General features: G+C 37.3%; 1 protein-coding gene across 1 annotated transcript; it reads left to right on the forward strand.

The window, feature by feature from the left end:
* The first annotated feature begins 1,106 nt into the window (after positions 1-1,106).
* Positions 1,107-2,563, forward strand: LOC107871108 (U4/U6 small nuclear ribonucleoprotein Prp31 homolog). The gene has a single exon (XM_016717911.2). The coding sequence runs from the start codon at positions 1,107-1,109 to the stop codon at positions 1,974-1,976; it is 870 nt and encodes a 289-aa protein (XP_016573397.1). The 3' UTR covers positions 1,977-2,563.
* Positions 2,564-21,785: the final 19,222 nt, after the last annotated feature.

A 21,785-nucleotide genomic window follows, 5' to 3' on the forward strand; every position in this document is an offset into this window, starting at 1 on the left:
CAAACTTGTAACGGAGGGTATATTTACACCCTTTCATAAAGTTTAGGAGCATATTTGATCCTTTTCACAGACTAGTTTAGGTGTACACACCTCGCACGTGTACCTCACTTTATTGAGTTCAAACGTCACACTAAATAGGATATTTGTCAAAATAATAAAGATAAATACAATAATTAAATTCTACATTTTTTAGAGAATTTATTTAATTAAACCTAACCTTTATCAAAAGAAATTGTCAAAGTCGATCGACATTCATTTACCATCTCTCCAACAAAACAATACGATGATAGAGACATCAAAACAATATAATTAACTCTAACCTTTACACAAAAAATTTCTCAAAGCCGTTTGACACTCATCTACTATCTGTAAACTATAACAAAATAATACGATAATAAAAATATTAAATAATACAACTAAATTTAATCTTTACACAAAAAAAAATTTCAAAACAGAGATATAAAAATAATATAATTAAATCTAACCTTTACCTAAAATAATTTCTCAAAGCTGACCGACATAGAAGTTGAGGGTTAAAAAATTAAACATCCACCAATCTAGACATGCAAATGAATTAAGCTATATGAGTATCAATCATATTTTTTCGATAAGTAAATTGATTTCTTCGTAGCTTAACGTGCATCTCAATATTTATAGAAGTATTTCTTTAATAGAATTCTATTTTAGGAGTATTTTTCTATTCTATTTTAAAAGTATTTTTCTAATTGATTAGTACAAGGAAAAATATTAATTAATTTTTTATTTATATATTTTAGAAGTATATGGAGTTTAGTTAATATAATAAAAATAATTAAATAATAAATTAAAGAAAATAATGAAAAAATAATTTTATCTAAGAAGAATCTTTTGATAAAGGACAAAATGTTTAAATCATTTTTTAAAATTTTTTTACACTTTTAATATATTATAAATTATAGATATAGATATAGATTTAAATAAAAAAGTTTTAGATGGCTTTTTAACCAAACAGGGAACCAACTACATACTAGTACTATATATTAGGGTTTTGGGGATTCCCATTACAAATGGGTAAAGTGTTTCCAATATAAAGCACGCAGTAGTTGGTTTCGTCGAAAATTGCAACGATGGCGATTCGTGCCGATGATTCACTGCTAAAAGATCTGGAGGAACTGAACAATAACGTTGTTAATTTGGATATTGCTGAACAGATGGAACTAGATGGGAAATTGCTTGACGATGTTTTCACGTTGCAAAAATCGGGGCAGTATATTGACCTAATGAAGAAAGTTGAACATGACTTAATTGTGAATGTTCGTGGTAAAGGTGTTGTTGAGCAAGTTGATGAGGATGCTGAATTTAAGTTTATAGAAGCATGTATTGGTTTATTAGTTGATATTGATAAGGAGATTACTATAATTCATGATTTTATATGTGAAAATTATCGATTGAAATTTCCTGAGTTAGAGTCAATTGTAGCTCATCCAATTGATTTTGCGCGTGTTGTTAAAAAGATTGGGAATAAAATGGATGTAAATTTTGTGGATTTGGAGGGATTGTTGCCCGTGGAGATTATTGAGGTTGTTACTTATTCGGCATTAAGTACAATTGGTAAGGCATTAGCAGAAGATGTTTTCTATAAGACAATAGAAGCGTGTAATAGAGTGCTTGCTCTTGATTCTGCAAAGAAAAAGGTTGTTGATTTTGTAGAAAATCGTATGGGATATCTTGCTCCTAATCTTACTGTTGTTTTCGGGAGTGTGGTTGCTGCGAAACTTGTGGGTGCTGCTGGTAGTCTGTTGTCCTTGGAAAAAATGTCTTGTGATGATATTGAGCTTCTTGTCGCTGACTTGAAGAATTTACCACCATTCCCTCCCCTTGAACCTTATTATGTTGGTCCGTTAGGAGCAGGTTATATTAATCAATGTGGATTGTTTAAGGGTACACTTCCTGACTTTAGGATCCAAACCTATCAACGGTTAGCGAAAAAAATGTAAATTAGCTGCCCATATGGACTCGACTAGAGGAGAACCTACTGGAGAATATGGAAGATCTCTTAGGGAGGAGATACTTCAAGTGATAGAGGAATGGAAAAAACCTTGTCCTGTTACAGTTCCAGATCCTACTGAATCTGAGCCGTATAAGAAAAGGAGAGGTGGCCGTGGTCCTGGCCGTTTTCTTTCCATAAGGAAGAAACCTACATATAATTTCATGAAGCTAGTTAATAATATGATCTTTGGAATACCTGAAAACCCTAAGGAGGGTTATGGTATGCTTGGTCAGGTTGGAAGTGGTGGCGCAGACACAATGTCAAGTTCTTTCAAGCTATCGAATTCCGGAAAGCAGCTTGCTGGCAGCGGAATTCAAAGCAACTAGTGATCTGAGGCTGCAACTTTTGCGAAGATTAATTAAATATTGTTTGATAGATTGGCCGTGGCTGGGGCAAGTAAACTAGCAGTAGCTGTTACTTTTAGTTCTATCTGTTTTTAGCAAATACTCTAGTGATTTCAAGCAATTTGTATAATTTATGAATTATTATGTCCTTGGGCACTGGAGAATGAAGTTGGTATTTATTTCCTTGCAATATCATATATTATATATGTGTGGAATATTTCTCCCTGTGAAAGTCGGTATGCTTGTGAGAAACTAAGATATGATGATACAGGTATACTGTCAAGAATTTCCTCTTAAATACTAAAGTTTCTCGTTAGAAAAGAAATTAAAATTCTCTCTTTTGTATCACATGGTTATATAGCTAGACCGATTGTGTTCATCTGTTCTGCTGATCACACCACCTTAGTAGTATTTATCTCGATTCTGTTTTACTTTTTCATGGTGATGCTGCTTTTATGGAGAAGCAATTCCTAGTACTAGAGAAATATATACAACATATTCAATATGACAAGTTGCTTTCAAGTTCACCAATAATTTCACGAAAATGTGAATTTAATTTGTCAATGCAAGCATTTGGTGTCTAGTGACACTTTCAGGAAGATCTGGCTGAATAAGACTGATCTTTCAATAGTTAGCCTACATCATATAAAACATGTAATTTTGACATTTTTACTTTTGAAGTCTAATATGTGCTGCGAACTTCCAATAAGTCTGATATTACTCTTTGATGGCTGATACAGTTGATATTGTTAACTTAGTTTATGTCTTGTTTCCCTAGGTCCTGAACGTTCTAGTATTCCTCGTCTATGACACCAACCCTGACTCTCTATAACCCTCAAGCTCCACACTCCACACTGGAGTTTCCTACTTACAGTCTTCATACTATTTGATATGATACTTTGTGGAAAAGTATCACTGCACCACGGCTTATTTGGAGGAGATTTAATGAAAAACTGTGATCCTCTGAAGAATATGGAGACGATTTATGAGCAATTCACATTATGATAAACTGATGGCTGCCTAAACTACTGTAATCTTTTAGATTTAGGTTTTAGAGGTAGACGATATACCCGGAGAAATAAGCATAAAAAGTCGCACTATTTTAGAGCATTTAGATAGAATTTTAGCTAATTTTGAGACTTGATTTTATTTCCTGGTTCTCTAGTGCGTCACTTGCAGGGGACATGCGTCACTTGCAGGGGACATACTCGGTTCACTATCTTCTCCCCCTTTCTTAGAAAGTGGCACTCATCACCTACTAAAAGATTTCATTTTGACACAACTTGGACTTCACATCCTTTCTTAATGTAATCTGGGAAACTGGCATAATTAGCTGTACCCAGGACATGCTAAATATGCACTTGAGATACTATTATGTTTGTATTGGCGGCCAAACATAAGAATGCTGGCCGTTTACTTGTTTATACATGCATGGGATTCACAATTAGTTGCAATAGTAATCAGGGTGTAGTTAAATACAAAGATGCCCAACAACCTCTACTTGGGGAGTAAAGAATATAGAAATAATGTTTGAATTTGCTTGAGGGAAAAGTAGCATACATCTGATCTAATCCTGTTGATCTTAGTAGTGTACGTCCAAGACGTGCTCTTTGTTATCATGATTCAAACGTAAAGTAATGTAATATTTAATGTTCAATTGTTCATTGTTTTCAGCTAACATCTGATTGGTAATACAATTTTTTATCAGCTGAAGCATATGCTGTGTTCTGCCAACAGTTCATTATGTCCTGCTGGCAGAATACAGCAAATATTACATTATAACATGCAAGAGTAAGATAAACAATAACATCTTACCAGTTATTATTTGGTAAGACATTATTGTATTTTGCTCCCAGAGGAAGGCCTAGGTAAGTTGTGGGGAAGGATTATAGTCTGCAGCATAGTAGGTCATCTGAGCATATTGATGTGTAAACCTGAAATAACTTCAAATATTAAAAGATTAAGGTATCATCTGCACAAAGCAGATAGGCGATTGATGCAGAGTTTTCTGTGTTACTTCCAGCAGTAAAAACTCCCTATCTGCTGTAGTTGTTTGGGTTTATCCGACATCTTGCTAAGACTCTCCATAGCTAGAACAAGAAGTAAAGGGGATAGGGGGTCTGCCTGCCTCTACATGTTTCCATCTGGAGAATAATCCAACTGAGCTTTTGTTAGCCAGGGTTGAGTATTTAACTGTGGTCATGCTGGTTTAATCCCCCATCTCCAAAATCCATTCTTATCAGCATGTGTAATAGGTAGGACCAGTTGACTTGATCAAAAGCTTTTTCAATATCCAAGCTTCCAATCTGAAGTTTCATTGCCTATTAGAACATCTGTGGTTTGCTTGGCCTTAATGAAAACATTTGCTTCCTTGAAATCAGCTTCCCAATGCCCGTTTTTAGTCTTTCAGCTAAGACTTTGGCAACAAATTTGTAGATGCTGCCAATAAGGCTTATAGGCTTGTAGTCTTTAAGTTCAATGGCACCCTTCTTTATGGGAACAAGTGCAATGCAAGAGGCATTGCAAGACCTGGCCATATAGCAGTGTTGATGGAAGTAAATTCAACAAGAACATCTTAATGAATTTTAGGTTTTCTGGAAATAAATTGTTTAGCTATCTGGGCCTGGAGCTTTATCAACAGGACATGAATTTATTGTTGCAAGAATTTCGTCAGTTTCGAAAGCTCTTTCTACTCATTCCTTTTCTTCCAGAGAAATGCAGGCTAGATCTTCAAAGTTTGTAGTAGGCCTCAATTTCTCATTCTCAGTGTAGAGATTCAGAACAAATCAAAACTTTAACTTTTCATTTGATCTTTACCCTCAATGATCTCCTCCCCGCATTCAATTTATTGATCAGATTGTTTCTCCTGTAAGAGTTAGCACCCCTTTGGCAATATTTAGTGTTTCTATTTCCTTCCCTGTGCCAGGCGTAGACTTTCTTCATGATACTTTCTCAGTGACCATAGTCTCATCTAATGCTTTACTCTTCCTGGGTTCTAGCTTGCCTTAGGTTTGCTTATGCCAGTTAGTGATATCTTTTTCTTAGACATCTCAATTTCTGCACCAAGTTCAAGTCCGGAGTGCCCCCAATAGAGTAATTGTGCCACCACTCATTAATTTTCTCCAAGAATTTTGCTCTTCAACCACATATTTTCAAATTTGGAATATGATGGGTTAACTTTCCAATTCGTTTTATTTCTTTAAAATTGCATTTCATTGAGATGAGAACAAAAAACCCGACAATTCCTGGAGTCTTGAATGGAATCCTCTCCCCAGACTAAGTGAAGAAGGGACCATGGAGAGGGAGGTCGATTAACTGATCAAGTCTACTTCTTGCCTGATGTCTGAGAAGCTTTTCCTGGCTTTTGATCCCCTAATGCAATTGTACCTCATTTTTGAGTTGCATATGTTGAAGTCGCCACCAATAATTCACTGCTCATTCCACGCCTTTGATAGCTGCAAACTCTCTAGATTGGAATGAGGTCCATAGAATACACCATTTGATTTTTTCCTGAGATATTTTCCAACAAACAAGTAATTGCATAACAACCCTGCTGAATATCCACACAATTCCGTAGGATCATAACCCCACTCTTGCTTCCATGCTTTAAGCTCAGCCCAACCAGCCCATCTATTTGCAGTAGTACAGCAATACTTGTTCCGGTATAGATGAACTCAAGAGGTGACATTTCAAATTTTAAATCCCCACCAAGTCAATTTTCCTAGGAATAATTTCACCTTGAATGTACTATGCAAATCTGAGCACCATGGAACATAATGATCTACTACAAAAATCTACTAATAAGATGTACCCGCTGGTCATGAAACTCAAATAAGCGATATTGCATGCATATTCTTTGATTGTTCTTAAAGTAGTTCACATCCATGATGTCTGGTTCTGTCAACAATATCTCTTGATATGTTTTCATTTAGATTAATTTATTAGACTTACTGTTATCCTATTATGTCCAGTCGTGCGAATTCATCTTGTACAGTTTTTCTGTCTTCACGGTTTCTCACAGAAGTTGCCTCTGTTCCTTTCAGTTCTAAGAGTAGGCTTAGTTGGCATTTTATTATTGATGTTAATATTAGTACAATGGCTGGTATTTTCTTGTGGCTATCAGAAGTGGGTTGCAGTGAGTATTCAAGCCTAATATATCTGAGTAGGAGGCAGAGGTACTGCTAACAGTTGCAGATCTTGGTTTCGTGTTTCATCTTTTCGTCTTGGAGTACACGTAGATTAATCCAACCAAGGCGGAAATAGCAGGTTGAAAATATGGTGTGAATTTGTGCGCCTGGTTTGTATGCCTTTTGCTCTTGGAGGATTAGCATGATATGCGTTGTCTCATTTAGCTTTTATAGCCAAATCAACATCAAATTTCTTGCGTAATATAGCTGTAGTTAGTTCAGCATTGCCCTTTCGTGTGGCCACTTGCCTTATCTGACCAGAGGCGGATCTAAAAGGGAGCGAGGGGGTTCACCCAAGTCCTCTGTCAAAAAATTACTCTATATATGTAAGTTTTTTTCCCTTATATTAAGTATATGCTTTGGATTCCCCGAACACAAGATTAGAGGTTGGTTCAGTAATTTAGAGGTTCAAAATTCACTTCAAATTCAAAGCACTATATTTTTATTTTTTGAACCTTCTTGTAAATTCTGAATCTTCTTGTATTAATTATTTTTATCGCAAGGCCATCTATGAAATACATTTAGGGGTGGCAATGGTGTAGTGCGGGTTTTTTCTAAATCCGCGAATTTTAAAACCACCTTACATCAGCTTCAAACCCGCATAACCTCACACTCATACCCGCACTGCACTGGCCCACTTATTTATTTTTGTCCTTTTTGAAAATTTATAACTTTACTAAAAATCATAATATTTTCAATACTAGAAAATAGTAACAATCAATTTCTATTATATTACTTTCACTAAAAAACTATTAGAAAAGTATCACGTGTATAAGTAATAATCAAATATTAAATTTTTATTAAGATGAATAAAGAAATTTAACAAGTTATAAAATTGCTTATTTATAGTTGTTATATATGTTGTTTTAAGTATCATAAAATTTTAAGTGAAGAATACATATAATTTTAGGTAGATTCATGAGAATAATACTATTTTTTAACTTTTTTTAAGTTTAAACCTGCATATACCAGCAATCCGTCCTGCCCCATTTAGAAAAAAAACTTACTTAAACCTGCCCCACACCCACATAGTCTAAAATTCGCACCGCTCCACATCACCATCCCGCACCCGCACCGCCCCATAGCCATCTCTAAATACATTGCTAGAACCATGTTGGGCTGTATCCGGAATTGGAGATGCAGGCTCTCTTGCTCCTATAGAATTTCGCATTCACATCTTTTGTTTTCAGGTTCTTTCTGCTAAAGTTCATTTAAAACATTTCTATTATCAACCTTTACTTCGATTCTCCAAACTTCTATTGTTTTTTGTCCAACTAAAGTGATGAAATACTCTTTAAATTATAGCATGGTTACATGCCTTGAGCTTTGTGAGCTTTGTTTTATTTACTTTTCTGACATTCCTCAGGTACAATTTGTAGCAACAAACACCATATGTGTAGCGGAGTTAGAAATGTTCTTGTTAGCAATGGAAGAACTATGGAAGATATATTTCAAGAAAACAAGAGGAATAAAGATAATAGTAACACTTTTTAAGCAAAATCACTACAATATAATACCTCCCGTAATGTACAGTTGCAAAGGAAGAACTTTTGAAACAGTCGCAAAGTATGAAAATCATTTATTTCAAAGCTTTCGCAGCACCAATCCTGTTTGGAATAGAAAATGACTATTTATAATTCTGCTAGTAAATTTGCGAAGACCTTTTTTAAAATAAAAAGAAAAAGAAAAGGAATTGAGGTTAAGAAAAATAGAAGGGTATTACGAGGTGGAAAACTATAAATTGAACTCTTAACAATGAAATAAAAGTTTAGATAAGCGTGTTAAGATTTTCCAATTTGCAAAGACTTCACCAAATGCACGAACAACTTTACAATAGTTGAAAATTAAATATATTGTGAAGGTTTTTGGGTCTTCAAATCTTAATGGACTAGATTTTGGGTCTTCAAATCTAAATAGACTAGATTTCAAGTTTTAATTCGTTCTATACTTCCTTTTTTGTACTTTCTTTAGTTTTATTTCGTACAACGCCAACAACTTGATGTATTTTCGGAAGTGACGTATACGTAATCTTATTCATACCTTGTGTATATGTAAAAAGATAATTTTCAAAAGATGCACCCTTGCTCAAATAAAACAGTTTAAAGCAAATTTGAGAAAAAGTAATGTAATAAAGTGCAGAACAATATCAACAGTAATAAATATAATAGCCGAAAGCAAAAGAGATAACCTATGATAATAAGGAATCGAAAAACAAGTTAATAGGAGAGTGGCACTAAAGCAAATGACCGACATGTAATAGAGGGATCGAAAAAAATAATTTAAAAGAGCATTACCACTTAATTCTGAACTAAATGATTTACCACTTAAAAGGGCAATGCTGAACTAACTACAGCTCTTTTAAATGATTGATTTCTTACGTTTTCTAAATGATACTCAGTTGTGATAGAGATTATGGAGTATATAGAGATAGTATGTCATGTTATTACTTTAGTAGTATAGATGTTGTTACAGTGGTATCAAAGTAGATTTAGATTCGAGCCTATCCGTTGACTTTAAGATTATTGTCTTACTTTATATCGTCTTTACATTATATTTGAGCTTAGACGGATGGTGATGCCTATTGAGTACCCGTGTTTTGGTACTCATACTACACTTCTCTACCTCTTTGGTGCAGACCCAGGTCCTAGTTGCCGCCGTTGAACTAGTTCGTGCGAGTTGACTATTTGGAGACAGGGTGAGCTCTTGGAGATCGAGTTGTCCTCTTTCCTCTCTATCTTTATTTGTCTTTTGCTTTTGAGACAAATGTATGAGATTATTTAAGTCATTTTAGATTTTGAGATTGTAAATTCCTCTTGTCAAGTGTAGAAGCTCTTGTATTAATACTATCAGGTCATGAGATTTGTATTTGAATATCGGTTTTTCTTAGTCGTATAAATATTTATATATATTGTGTTTATACATAGAGTCCATGTTGTACATTCTTACCAAGGTAACCCATTGCTATAGCTCCGGGTTATGGTATCAACTTACTTACCGATGGGATGTGGTTGGTGCCATCATAACTCCAAATAGGGTCGTGACAAATTGGTATCAGAACCTAGGTTTCACCGATATTATTGATACAAGAGCAAGTGTCTAACAGAGTCATGCGGATCAAAATGTTGACGTCCGTTTTCTATCTTCGGGAGGCTATGTGACATTCTTAGGAGTCTTTCATTTTTTTTATTCATATCGTGCTAAGAGTCTGAGTTGATTTGCAGTATATTTTCTTGACTTTATTCTTTCACAGATGTCGAGGAGACGTATTGTCCCTACGCGAGGTGCGAGTCCTGAGATTACTCTTTCATAGATGTCGAGGAGACGTTCTGACCCTATGCGAGGTGCGAGTCCCGAGATTAGGCTCGAGAATCCTTCTCTTATTCGTAGATGACCTAGAGTTTGAGAAAAACCTCGTGATGTGTCCCCAGCTAGGGGCTAGGATAGGCTGCCTTCCCTGGGACCTATCCTTGCACCTGAGCCAGAGATTCCTCTGCCACAGCCAGTGGTAGGACAAGGACCAGCCCAGGCCCCCCCAGGTTTTATTTCTTCTTTTTTTCTCAGATATTTCATGATTCAGATACTTGGTATGGTTGGTGGTGTACCGTCTGATGGTGCACAAACTTTTGGGACCAGGACGCAGTCTACAACTGCAACTCCCAGCATTGAGATTCTTTTTGCACCGGTAGTCATTCAGTCGGTAAACGTGCTACCAGTTGTGACCCAGTCTGTTATGTCTGTCGATGAGCAAAAGATTTTCGGTAGATTTTTTAGGTTAACTCCGCCTAAGTTTTTTGGTGCTCTTGGGGAGGATGCATTTGAGTTTCTAACTGCTTGTGAGGATAGGCTTCGTGCTCTAGGCCTTGTTGAGACTCGTAGTGTGGATTACACTACATTTCAGTTGGATTTTTCTGCTCTTCACTAGTGGAAAGGTTTCGCGGATTCTAGACCAGTTGGATGTTTTCCCCTGTCATGGACTCAGTTCTCCGAGATGTTCTTGGAGAAGTACATGCTGCGTAGTCTTAGAGATCGACTGAGGGATCAGTTTTTTAGATTGGAGTAGGGCTCTATGATATTCTCTGAGTATGAGGATTATTTTCATGAGTTGGCTAGACATGCGACATCTATTTTGGACACTGAGTATGAGAGGGTTTGTTGCTTTGTCAGAGGGTTGAGACTCCCTATTCGGATGGCTACTCAGAGTCTAGTTGCTGCAGGTAGGACTTTTGCTGAGGTTTTTGATCATCTTAGAGAGATAGAGGAGATGCACAAGGAGAGTCGTGAGGGCAGTGATAAGAAGCCTAGATTCTAGGGTAGATTTGGTGGGAGCCGTGGTAGTTTCTGATTTATAAGTGGTATTTCTTATGTTGGACATCCTCCGCTCCCATCTTTTCAGCCTCAGAGTCGACCAGTTCAGGAAGCTCTTCAGACAACTGATGAAAAATAGTTTATTTCTAGTGGGCGCCCTAATAAGGGTGGTGATCAGTCTATGAGAGGTTCATCTATCGGCCATGCTAGGCGTGGTAGCTATGCCAGATCATCCGAATTTATGAGTTCTGGTTCTTCTCGTGAGTCGTGTTTTACTTATGTTCTTCCGGGTCATTTCTTTAGAGAGTGCCCTAGTCGTGGGGCGATAGTTGCTTCAGCCCAGGGAGCTACTCCTATTAAGGTAGTTCCTCCTTTAGGTAGAAGTGGTTTGCAAGGTCGTAGAGATGGTTACCAGGGTACTCGAGGTGGTACTCAAGAAGGCAGGGCAGATGGACGTTCAGGTGCCCAGCCAGGTGGTGGGCATGGTCAGTTGTATGTAGTACCTACTAAGCCCAAGGATGAGACATTAAATACTATAGTTACAGGTGCGATTTTGATATGTCGCAAGTTGGCTCTTACTTTATTTGATCCTGGATCCACTTATTCTCATATATCTGCTTATTATGAACCACGATTGGAGTTGACTAGTGATTTATTATTTATGCCATTGCGTGCATCTACTCCCGTAGGTGATTCTTTAGTGGTGGATTGGGTATTCAGATCATATGTTGTGACAGTTAGTGATGTTTATACTTATGTTGATCTTATTATTCTGGATATGCTGGATTTTGATGTGATACTGGGCATGGACTGGTTAGCTCACTATCATACATTCATGGATTGTTTTACCAAGACTGTTACCTTAGCCATGCTAGGTATACCCCCAATCGTGTGGCAGAGAGCGGTTAGCTATGAGCCGATAGGGATTATTTCTTATGTTTATGCTAGGAGACTTATATCGAGCGGCTGCGAGTCTTATCTTGGTTATATATGTGATACCCGTGTAGAGAGTTCGACGCTTGACTCTGTTCCTATTGTGTGTAAGTTTCCTGATGTATTTTCTGATGATTTGTCTGGTATTCCCCCTGATTGTGAGATTGAGTTTTCTCTTGACCTTGAGCCTGGTACCCGACCTATTTCTATAGCACCCTACCGTATGTCTCCTGCCGAGCTTAAGGAGATGAATTCTCAGCTTCAGGATCTTCTCGGTAAGGGTTTTATTAGACCGAGTGTATCCCCATGAGGAGCTCCTATTTTTTTTTGTAACGAAGAAAGATGGTTCCATGCATATTTGTATTGATTATAGGCAGCTTAATAAAGTGATGGTGAAGAACCATTATCCGATGCTTCGCATTGATGATTTATCTGACCAGCTTCAGGGTGCAGTAGTGTTTTCTAAGATTGACTTGAGATCTGGTTATCATCAGTTGAGGATTCGGGCAGAAGATATCCCAAAGACAGCTTTCAGAACCCGTTATGGTCACTATGAGTTCTTGGTGATGTCTTTTGGGCTGACTAATGCCCCTGCCACATTTATGTACTTGAAGAATCATGTGTTCAGACCCTATCTAGGCTCCTTTGTTACTGTGTTCATTGATGATATTCTTGTGTACTCGAGGAGTAGTGAGGAGCATACGAAACACCTAAGGATTGTGCTCTAGGTTTTGTGAGAGCATATGTTTTTTGCCAAGTTCTCCAAGAGCGAGTTTTGGCTTGAGTTAGTATTTTTTCTCGGACACGTGGTGTCCAAGGTAGGTATTATGGTAGACCCGACTAAGATTGCAGCGATTCGTGATTGGGATAGGCTTACATCTCTGACTGAGGTCCGCAGTTTTATTGGTTTGGCGGGATACTATAGGCACTTTGTTGAGAGCTTCGCTACTATATCAGCTCCTATGACTAGATTGACTCAAAATGAAGTTCTTTTCTGATGGTCAGAGGAGTATGAGTTGAGCTTTAGGAAGCTCTAGGATTGTCTCATTTCTGCCCCTGTATTAGCTCTTCCAGTTGAGGGCGAGTGATTCTCAGTGTTTTGTGATGCTTCTGGTGTTGGTCTTGGATATGTTTTGATGCAGCAAGGTCGTGTCATTGCCTATGCTTCTAGACAGCTTAAGATGTATGAACGCAACTACCCCACTCATGATTTGGAGTTGACGGCAGTAGTTTTCACGCTCAAGATTTAGAGGCATTACTTGTATGGTATGCATTGTGAGATTTTTCACTGATCACCGTAGTCTTCAACATCTTATAACCCAACGGTAGCTTAATGCTCGCCAGTGTAGATAGATAGAGTTGCTAAAGGATTATGATATGTCTATCTTGTATCATCCGAGTAAGGCTAATATGGTGGCGGATGCCTTGAGTCGCAAGGCAGTGAGTATGGATAGTTTGGAATGTATTTCAGTTTCTACGAGGCCATAGGTATGTGACATTCAGTCCTTAGCCAATTTGATGGTTTGCCTCAATATTTTGGATCCAGCAAGAGTTTTGTCTTGTGTAGAGGCGAGGCCCTCCCTGTTTAAGAGGATTCGTAATCGCCAGTTTGAGGATAGCAAATTGTACTTTATTCATGACCAGGTGATTAATAGTGAGTCTAAGAGGCACACTATGGATTCTGAGGGTATTCTGATATTCCAAGGTCATATTTGTGTTCCCCTACTTGATGATCTGATCCAGTCTATTCTTCATGAGGCTCACAGTTCTAGATATTCTATTCATCCTGGTACGACTAAGATGTATAAAGATTTGAGGTAGTTGTATTGGTGGGCTGGAATGAAAAGAGATATGGCAGACTTCATAGCTCGTTTCTTGTGTTGTCATCAGGCCGAGCATCAGCGTCCCGGTGGATTGACTCAGAGATTTCCCATTCTCGAGTGGAAATGGGAAATGGGAAAGGATCACCATGGACTTCATTGGTAGTTTGCCTCGTACTCCCCGTGGTCACGATGGTATCTTGTTTGTTATGGATCGTTTGACCAAGTTGGCATATTTCATTCCTATTTAGATGACCTTCAGTGCCGAGAGATTAGCCCAGATTTATGTTCAGGAGATAGTTTGTTTGCATGGGCTTCCTGTGTCTATCATATCAGATCGTGATTCTGTGTTTACTTCGAGGTTTTGGAGAGCATTCCAGGAGGAGTTAGGTACTCGAGTGGATTTGAGTACAGCCTTTCATCCGCAGACAGACGGTCAATACGAGCGGACTATTCAGGTACTTGAGAGGATATGCTCCGAGCTTGTGTTATGGACTTTGGCAGTTAGTGGGATCAACACTTAGCTTTGACAGAGTTTGCCTAAAACAACAGTTATCATTCGAGTATTGAGATGGCCCCTTATGAGGCGTTGTATGGTAGGAGGTGTCGTTCTCCTATAGGATGGTTTGAGACATCTGAGGTTAGACCTTGTAGTACATATTTGCTTCAAGACTCGTTGGATAGAATCAAGGTGATTTAGGATAGGTTAAGAGCAGCCCAGAGTAGGCAGAAGGCCTTGCCGATCGTAGACTCCGTGCCTTGAGATTTGGAGTGGGTGATCGTGTGTTCCTTCGAGTTTCACCTATTAGAGGTGTGATGAGGTTTGGAAGGAAGGGTAATCTTAGCCCTCGCTATATTGGTCCTTTTGAGATTCTTCGCATTGTTGGCAAAGTGGCCTATGAGTTGGCTCAAACTCCAAACTTTGCCACTATCCATCCGATTTTCCATGACTCTATGTTATGGAAGTATATTCCAGATCCTTTTTATGTGCTTAGATGGGACTCGGTCCAGTTGGACTATAAGTTGACATTTGTGGAGGAGCCCGTGCTTGTATGGCTAGTGATATGAGGTAACTGCGTATGAGAGATATTCCTGCAGTTAAGGTTCAGTGGAGGCACCGCCCAGTGGAGGAGGCCACTTGGGAGTTAGAGAGCGAGATGCGAGCCCAGTATCCTTACCTATTCGAGGCTTCACGTACTTGCTTATATTTAACTCTCGGGGATGAAAGTTCCTAAGTAGTGGATGTTGTAACGACCCTTCGGGTCATTAGCTGTGTTCTTTCTTATTTTTTTCGATAGAGCTCGTCCATAGCCATCCTAAGTCATTAGTAACTTGCTGGAACCAATAGTTCGGTTACCTGACAGTTCGTTTGGTTTATAGAACCACATTTCCAATTTGAGTCTTTATCGATTTCGAATGACCGTCGAGCAAAAAAATAGTAAAATAATTTTGGATGCAAATTTTGACTGTGCCAGTAGCTATGTAATATCGCTTTTAGGATAGATAGACTCTTGGTTCGGATCCCACAGCACCGAGCTCAGTTTGACCCATTAGTCGAAAAAGTCCAAAAATTGAAATATATGGGTGTGGGACCCACAAGTGGTCTAAATGACCTTGGATGAAAAATCCGAGATCACCAATGCATTCGAAATGTCAAATTTAGTGGGATTACATAGTTTGCGAAAAATGGAGTCCGAATGAGTTTGCAAGGTCAAAAATAAATTTTGACCTTGCGGGACCATCTAAAACCATATAAAAGGGGTTTTTTGGGAGATTTTGAGCATTCTTCACTTCTTCTAAAACCCTAGCATCCTTAGGACATTGGAGGGAAAAAATTAGTCTTTTAGGTTGATTGGAAGCTTAACAACTTGTGTAATTCATCTTTTTACTACAAATCCAAGGTAAGAATTCTTCTAATTTGATATTAATTTCATGATTTCTTGACTCAAAATCCTAAATCATTGTGGGTCAATTGTATCCCAAAATTAAGTGCTTCACGTAAATTTCTTGAGGGTTTTAACTCTCTTAAGATAATTAGGCTATGGGTTGGTCTTGGAAACTCCTTTCCAAGGGTGAAACCCAATTGGGGTTTTGGCACCTATTGGAAACCAATGGCACAATGATACTATAATAGGTGTTTTCATTCTTGTTGTAATGCTTGGAGTGTATTTTTGATAGCATTGCTTATGGAAGGGAAAACTTCTTGAAAAGGAAAGGGAAAGCTCATTGGTTCATGAGTTGCTTGGATTCAAGATAGGTTAGGATTACCTGTAGTATAGATTGAGCTTGTTTATGATGTAATTATTGATATCTTACAAGATTAGGCTGGGTACCTAGATGATAGTTGATTACATGGTGAACTTGGGATTTATGGTTTGCTATAGACTATTAAATTATAAGGTATGATATTTAAGCCTTAGCCTAGGACCTTGGTTACCCTATTTGTGGTCTCATGACTAGCGTGAGGACATTATAGTTGTCCTAGGTATACATAATTGGTATACTTCTCTATTATTAGGAGTATATTGACGTATATAATGCCTAATAGGAGATGACCTTGGTGTTGGGTTGACTTAGAAAGAATTCTTGAAGAGACTTTCCCTGTAGAACTAGAAAGGGTTGGTAAGCCCTCATAATAAGGCATGAATGACTTAGTCTAATTTCGCGTAGAAGCTAGACATGTGTTAGAAAGCTTGGCATTCCCGGGATTTAGAAGTGGGACTTAACCCACCTTAAGTTTGAACTAAGTAAATTAGAACGCCTGAACTCTCATCAATTATTTTTACTTGGTTTGCTTGGATCTGTGATTTTATGCAGTAGAATGCTGACCTAGGGTGAAGCTTGATTTTTGATTCTGTTGTATGCTGAAAATATGAGCTTTGCAATTTGGTGTTCTCTATACACGAGAATTGTCTGTTGATACCTATTGTAGTGTTTTAAGTATGTATAATAATTCTACATGAAATAAGTGGTTAATGGTCTCCCTAACAAGCATACAAAATCGATCCACCTTGCTCTATGATATGTTTGCTCCTATAATGTAGATATCATTCACGTTCTTGGCTCTTAGCATGTCTTATTGTGGAACAATTTATCTACAACGAAACATATGTATCTTTGAGACAATTGTCTTTGTACTTTTATGAAAAGATAAGTCCTTGTTCTCCTTCACTAAACCTTGTTGCATTCATAGAAAACTCTATATAACTGAAAGCAACATTTCTCAATTGCATTGCGTTGGCAATATATGGAATATGGTTTTGTCATTTAAATGATGTTTTTGGAAATATAATGAAAGGATCACTATTCACTTGACCACTGAGGGTGTTTAAATTGTGATATTATGATGATGCCTAGTTCAAGTCCGGAGGAATATGTGATATTATGATGATGCCTAGTTTGAGTTCGGGGGAATATGTGCTATTATGATGATGCTGGGTTCGAGTCTGAAGGAATATGTGATATTATGATGATGCCCGGTTCGAGTTCGGAGGAATACGTGCTATTATGATGATGCCTGGTTTGAGTCTGGAGGAATGTGTGATATTATGATGATACCAGATGAATCCGGAGGAATATGTTGATATTATGATGATGACCAGTGAATTCGAAAGAGGTAAGAACTTTATGATGCCGTGTGGGGCCAATTTACTTATCTGCATTGATATTTGTAAGGTTAGGCCGCATGGGGCCAACCGCCTACGTGCTTGAATTATGAGGTCTCTTTTTCGGTAAATTGATGAAGTAGTTGTGCTTTATGATATTATTTGTTGTATTGCTTTTGTGTACTCTCTGGTGATATGGGACGCCATGATAGTTCTTTGTTGTGCTCTCTTTAGTGTACTTCCCGGTGGTATGGGACGTCGTGGTAAGTTCTTGTATTTATGTTCTAAAGATAGTTCCTAATGATTATGGCAAGTAGATGCGTTGCGATTGTGTCTATTGCTTTACATTTTCTAAATGATACTCAGTTGTGATAGAGATTATGTAGTATATAGAGATAGTATGTCATGTTATTACTTTAGTAATATAGATGTTACAGTGGTATCAAAGTAGATTTAGGTTCGATCCTATTCCTTGACTTTATGATTATCGTCTTACTTTATATCGTCTTTACATTATATTTGAGCTTAGTCGGCCGATGATGCCTACTGAGTACCTGTGTTTTGGTACTCATACTACACTTCTTCACCTTTTTAGTGCAGATCCAGGTCCTAGTTTCCGCCGTTGAGCTAGTTCATGCGAGTTAACTATTCGGTGACAGGATGACCTCTTAGAGATTAAGTTACTCTTTTTCCTCTCTATCTTTATTTGTCTTTTGCTTTTGAGACAAATGTATGAGATTAATTAGGACATTTTAGATTTTGAGATTTTAAATTCCTCTTGTCAAGTGTAGAAGCTCTTGTATTAATACTATCAGGTCGTAGAATTTCTGTTTGAATATCGGTTGTCCTTAGTCGTATAAATATTTATATATATTGTGTTTATACATATATTCCATATTGGACGTTCTTACCATGGTAACCCAGTGCCATAGCTCTGGGTTACAGTATCAGCTTACCTGTTGGGTTTAATTGGTGTGAATGTAAAATGGAGGGACACAACCTTTGAGCAAAAGACATGTTATTTTGGGAAAGGTGTGACTGTTCAGATAGTTGTGTCTGTTCAGAAAAAGACACAATGTTTCGAATGAACAGACATGACTCTTTCAAATGATACACCTTTTAAGTGAACCATTGCCACCTTTCAGAAGAGGCATCTGATGGCTAAATAAACCTTCTTTCATCCACAGGTTTAGAAATAAATGAATTTTTTCTAAAAAAAAAAGACTCTTCTTATCTTAAAAACATTCTGTGTGGTCAATCAAATTGTTGAGTGAGTTCTTAGAATCCGACAATTTGAGATACCACTATTGTTCAGATTGTAGGCCATTTTATCCTGGGAGGAAGATTCCATAACCTCAGGTACAGTGAGGGGAATTATTCCTTAGAGACACTCCATGAAGTCGGGGGACTTGGCCTTAAATTCTGTTTCATCTTTTTTCTGAAATCTAACACACTTCTTAGATAGATTATTAAGTAATCTTGTGTTGAAGGTGTTAAAAAACTTCAAAGGAGTTCTTGTTTATGCATGAACTATTGTTGAAGTTGGTGTTGCAATTATACAGATTCTTGTGCCCAAAACTACATAAAATAACAATCTTAAAGAATAATACTTGCAGAATTTGTATTGCTTATTTTTGGAGATTAAAGCTTTAAGCTTTCTACTCCGTTTGAACTTATCTAGTGATTCAAAGACATAAAATCTTAACAAGTTAAAGATCATTTGGTTGACGATTGGAAGTCATAAAAACTTCGTCGTTAACTAGAAACAAGAAGAAGAGTTTAAAGTTGCTTAACTTTATAATTGCTTAACTTTATAATTAGTATTCCGAAAATACTAAATTTTATTTTCTTGTGGTGACAGAAAAATGACTAACAAAAGTGAAATGCAATATGTAGCTATGACTATAAGGGCAACTAGTATTTCCTCAACAAGTCAAGCAAATCTCCGCAACCAATGGCACCTGTGGAGTAGCCCAAAAAATTTGAGGGCATTGACTTTAAGCGATGGCAACAGAAGTTGTTCTTCTACCTCACAACACTATGTCTTCAAAGGTTCACTAGTGAGGATGCTCCTGAGGTACCCGAGGGAACCTCGGACAAAGAGCGTTTCATAATTGTAGAGGCTTGGAAACACTCGGACTTTCTTTGTAGGAATTATTTATTGAGTGGTTTCCAAGACGACCTCTACATGTTTATGGTGGAACTAAGACATCAAAGGAATTGTGGGGGGCACTAGAACGAAAATATAAGACAGAGGATATGAGAATTAATAAGTTCTTTGTTGCAAGGTTCCTGCACTTTAAAATGATAGATAGCAAATTGGTTGTCTCTCAAGTGCAGGAATTGCAAGTAATCATCCATGATCTCCTAGCGGAAGGTATATATTTAAAAAATACCTTAGTTGAACAAATTGAAAATGTTCAAAGTACTCACATAAACTGTTTTTTAGGTTTGATTGTGAATGATGGATTTCAAGTAGCAGCGATAATTGAGAAGCTACCACCTATGTGGAAAGACTTCAAAAACTACTTGAAGCACAAATGCAAGGAGGTGACTGTTGAAGATCTTATTGTCCGACTGTGTATTGAAGAGGATAATAAAGTTTCCGAGAGAAGGTCAAAAGGAAACTCTACAATTAATGAAGCACATATTGTAAAAGGTGACCAAAACAATTCTAAGAAAAGGAAGAAAGTTGAACAAGGAAGAAATCAACCCAAGAAGAAATTCAAGGGAAAGTGCTTAAACTATGGAAAGATTGGCCATAAGTCCACAGATTTTCGTGCCCCTAAGAAAGGTAAGAAAAAGGACCAAGAAAATATGATTGAGTCCAACAAAGAATGTGATGATCTGTGTGCTATGTTTTCATAATGCAAATTGGTGGGGAATCTTCACGAGGGGTGGAAGGATTCTGGTTCCACTCGTCATGTTTGTACCAACAAAGAGTTGTTTTCAGCATTTGCTCCGGCTTAAGTAGAAGAAATGATCTACATGGCTAACTCCGCTACAGCTAAGGTAGAAGGAACAGGAAAAGTGGGCTTAAAAATGACTTCAGGAAAGGTCTTGACACTTAACAATGTCTTGTACGTTCTGGAGTTATGTAGGAACTTGATTTCTGTTTCACTTCTAGACAAGAATGGATTCAAATGTGTAACCATTTCTGGAAAAATTGTAATTAGCGAAGGAGAAGTATATGTAGGAAAAGGCTATCTCACCGAGGGCCTTTATAAGATGAATGTTGAAATCAATAAAAGTTCAAATTCTTCTTACTTGCTTAAGTCTTATAATTTGTGGCATGAACGTTTAGGCCATGTTATTACAAAATGTTATGAAAACTGATTAACTTAGAGGTTTTGCCAAACTTGGAGTGCGATAAATCAAAGTGTCACACGTGTATGGAATCAAAGTATGCAAAGCATCCTTATAAGTTCGTTGAAAGGAATTCCGATCCCTTAGACTTAATACACACTGACATTTGTGATATGAAGTCAACACCATCACATGGTGGGAAAAAGTATTTCATAACTTTATTGACGATTGCACTAGATATTGTTATGTCTACTTTCTAAATAGTAAGGATGAAGCAATAGATGGGTTTAGGCAATACAAAACTGAAGTAGAAAAATTAGTTAGAGAAAAAGATAAAAATGATAAGAAGTGATAGGGGCGGAGAATATGAATCTCCCTTCGTCGAAATATGTGTAGAGAATGGAATCGTCCATCACACTATGGCCCCGTATTCACCTCAATCTAACGGAATTGTGGAAAGGAAAAATTGAACGTTGAAGGAAATAATGAATGCCTTAGCTATCCTTACAGCCAATCGTATACTCAATAGAGTTCCTTATAGTAAGACAAAATCAATTCTTTATGAAAAATGGAAAGGAAGGAAACCCAACTTGAAATATTTCAAAGTGTGGGGGTGTCTATCAAAGGTCCAAGTTCCTATGCCTAAAAAGGTTAAGATAGGACCTAAAACTGTGGACTGCGTGTTCATAGGATATGCTAAAAGTAGGAAAGCATGTCGGTTTTTAGTTCATAAATCCAAACATCTAGATATAAATGAAATATGGTAATTGAATCAGATAATGTTGAATTCTTTGAAAATGTTTACTCATATAAAATTAGACATGAATAGTCTAGTGGAGGATCTAAATGAACTCGAGATGAACCAAGTCAGAATGTACATAATGAAGAGAATCCAAGATGTAGTACACGTCAAAGAACGTCTACTTCATTTGGATCAGATTTTGTAACATTTCTCCTAGAAAATTAGCCTCAAACATTAAAAGAAGCGATGTCGTCATCAGACTCATCCTCTTGGAAAGAGGCAGTCAACAGTGACATTGATTCAATCTTAAGCAACCATACGTGGAAATTGGTTGATCTTCCTCCAGGAAATAAACTTTTTGGTTCTAAATGGATCTTCAAAAGGAAAATGAAGGGGGATGGTACTATAGATAAATACAACGCAAGACTTGTAGTGAAAGGCTTCAAACAAAAAGAAGGCCTTGATTTCTTTGATACATACTCTCTAGTAACAAGGATAACATCGATTAGAATAT

This window comes from Capsicum annuum, chromosome 5 (genome assembly GCF_002878395.1).
Source record: "Capsicum annuum cultivar UCD-10X-F1 chromosome 5, UCD10Xv1.1, whole genome shotgun sequence".
NCBI classification, from domain to species: domain Eukaryota; kingdom Viridiplantae; phylum Streptophyta; class Magnoliopsida; order Solanales; family Solanaceae; genus Capsicum; species Capsicum annuum.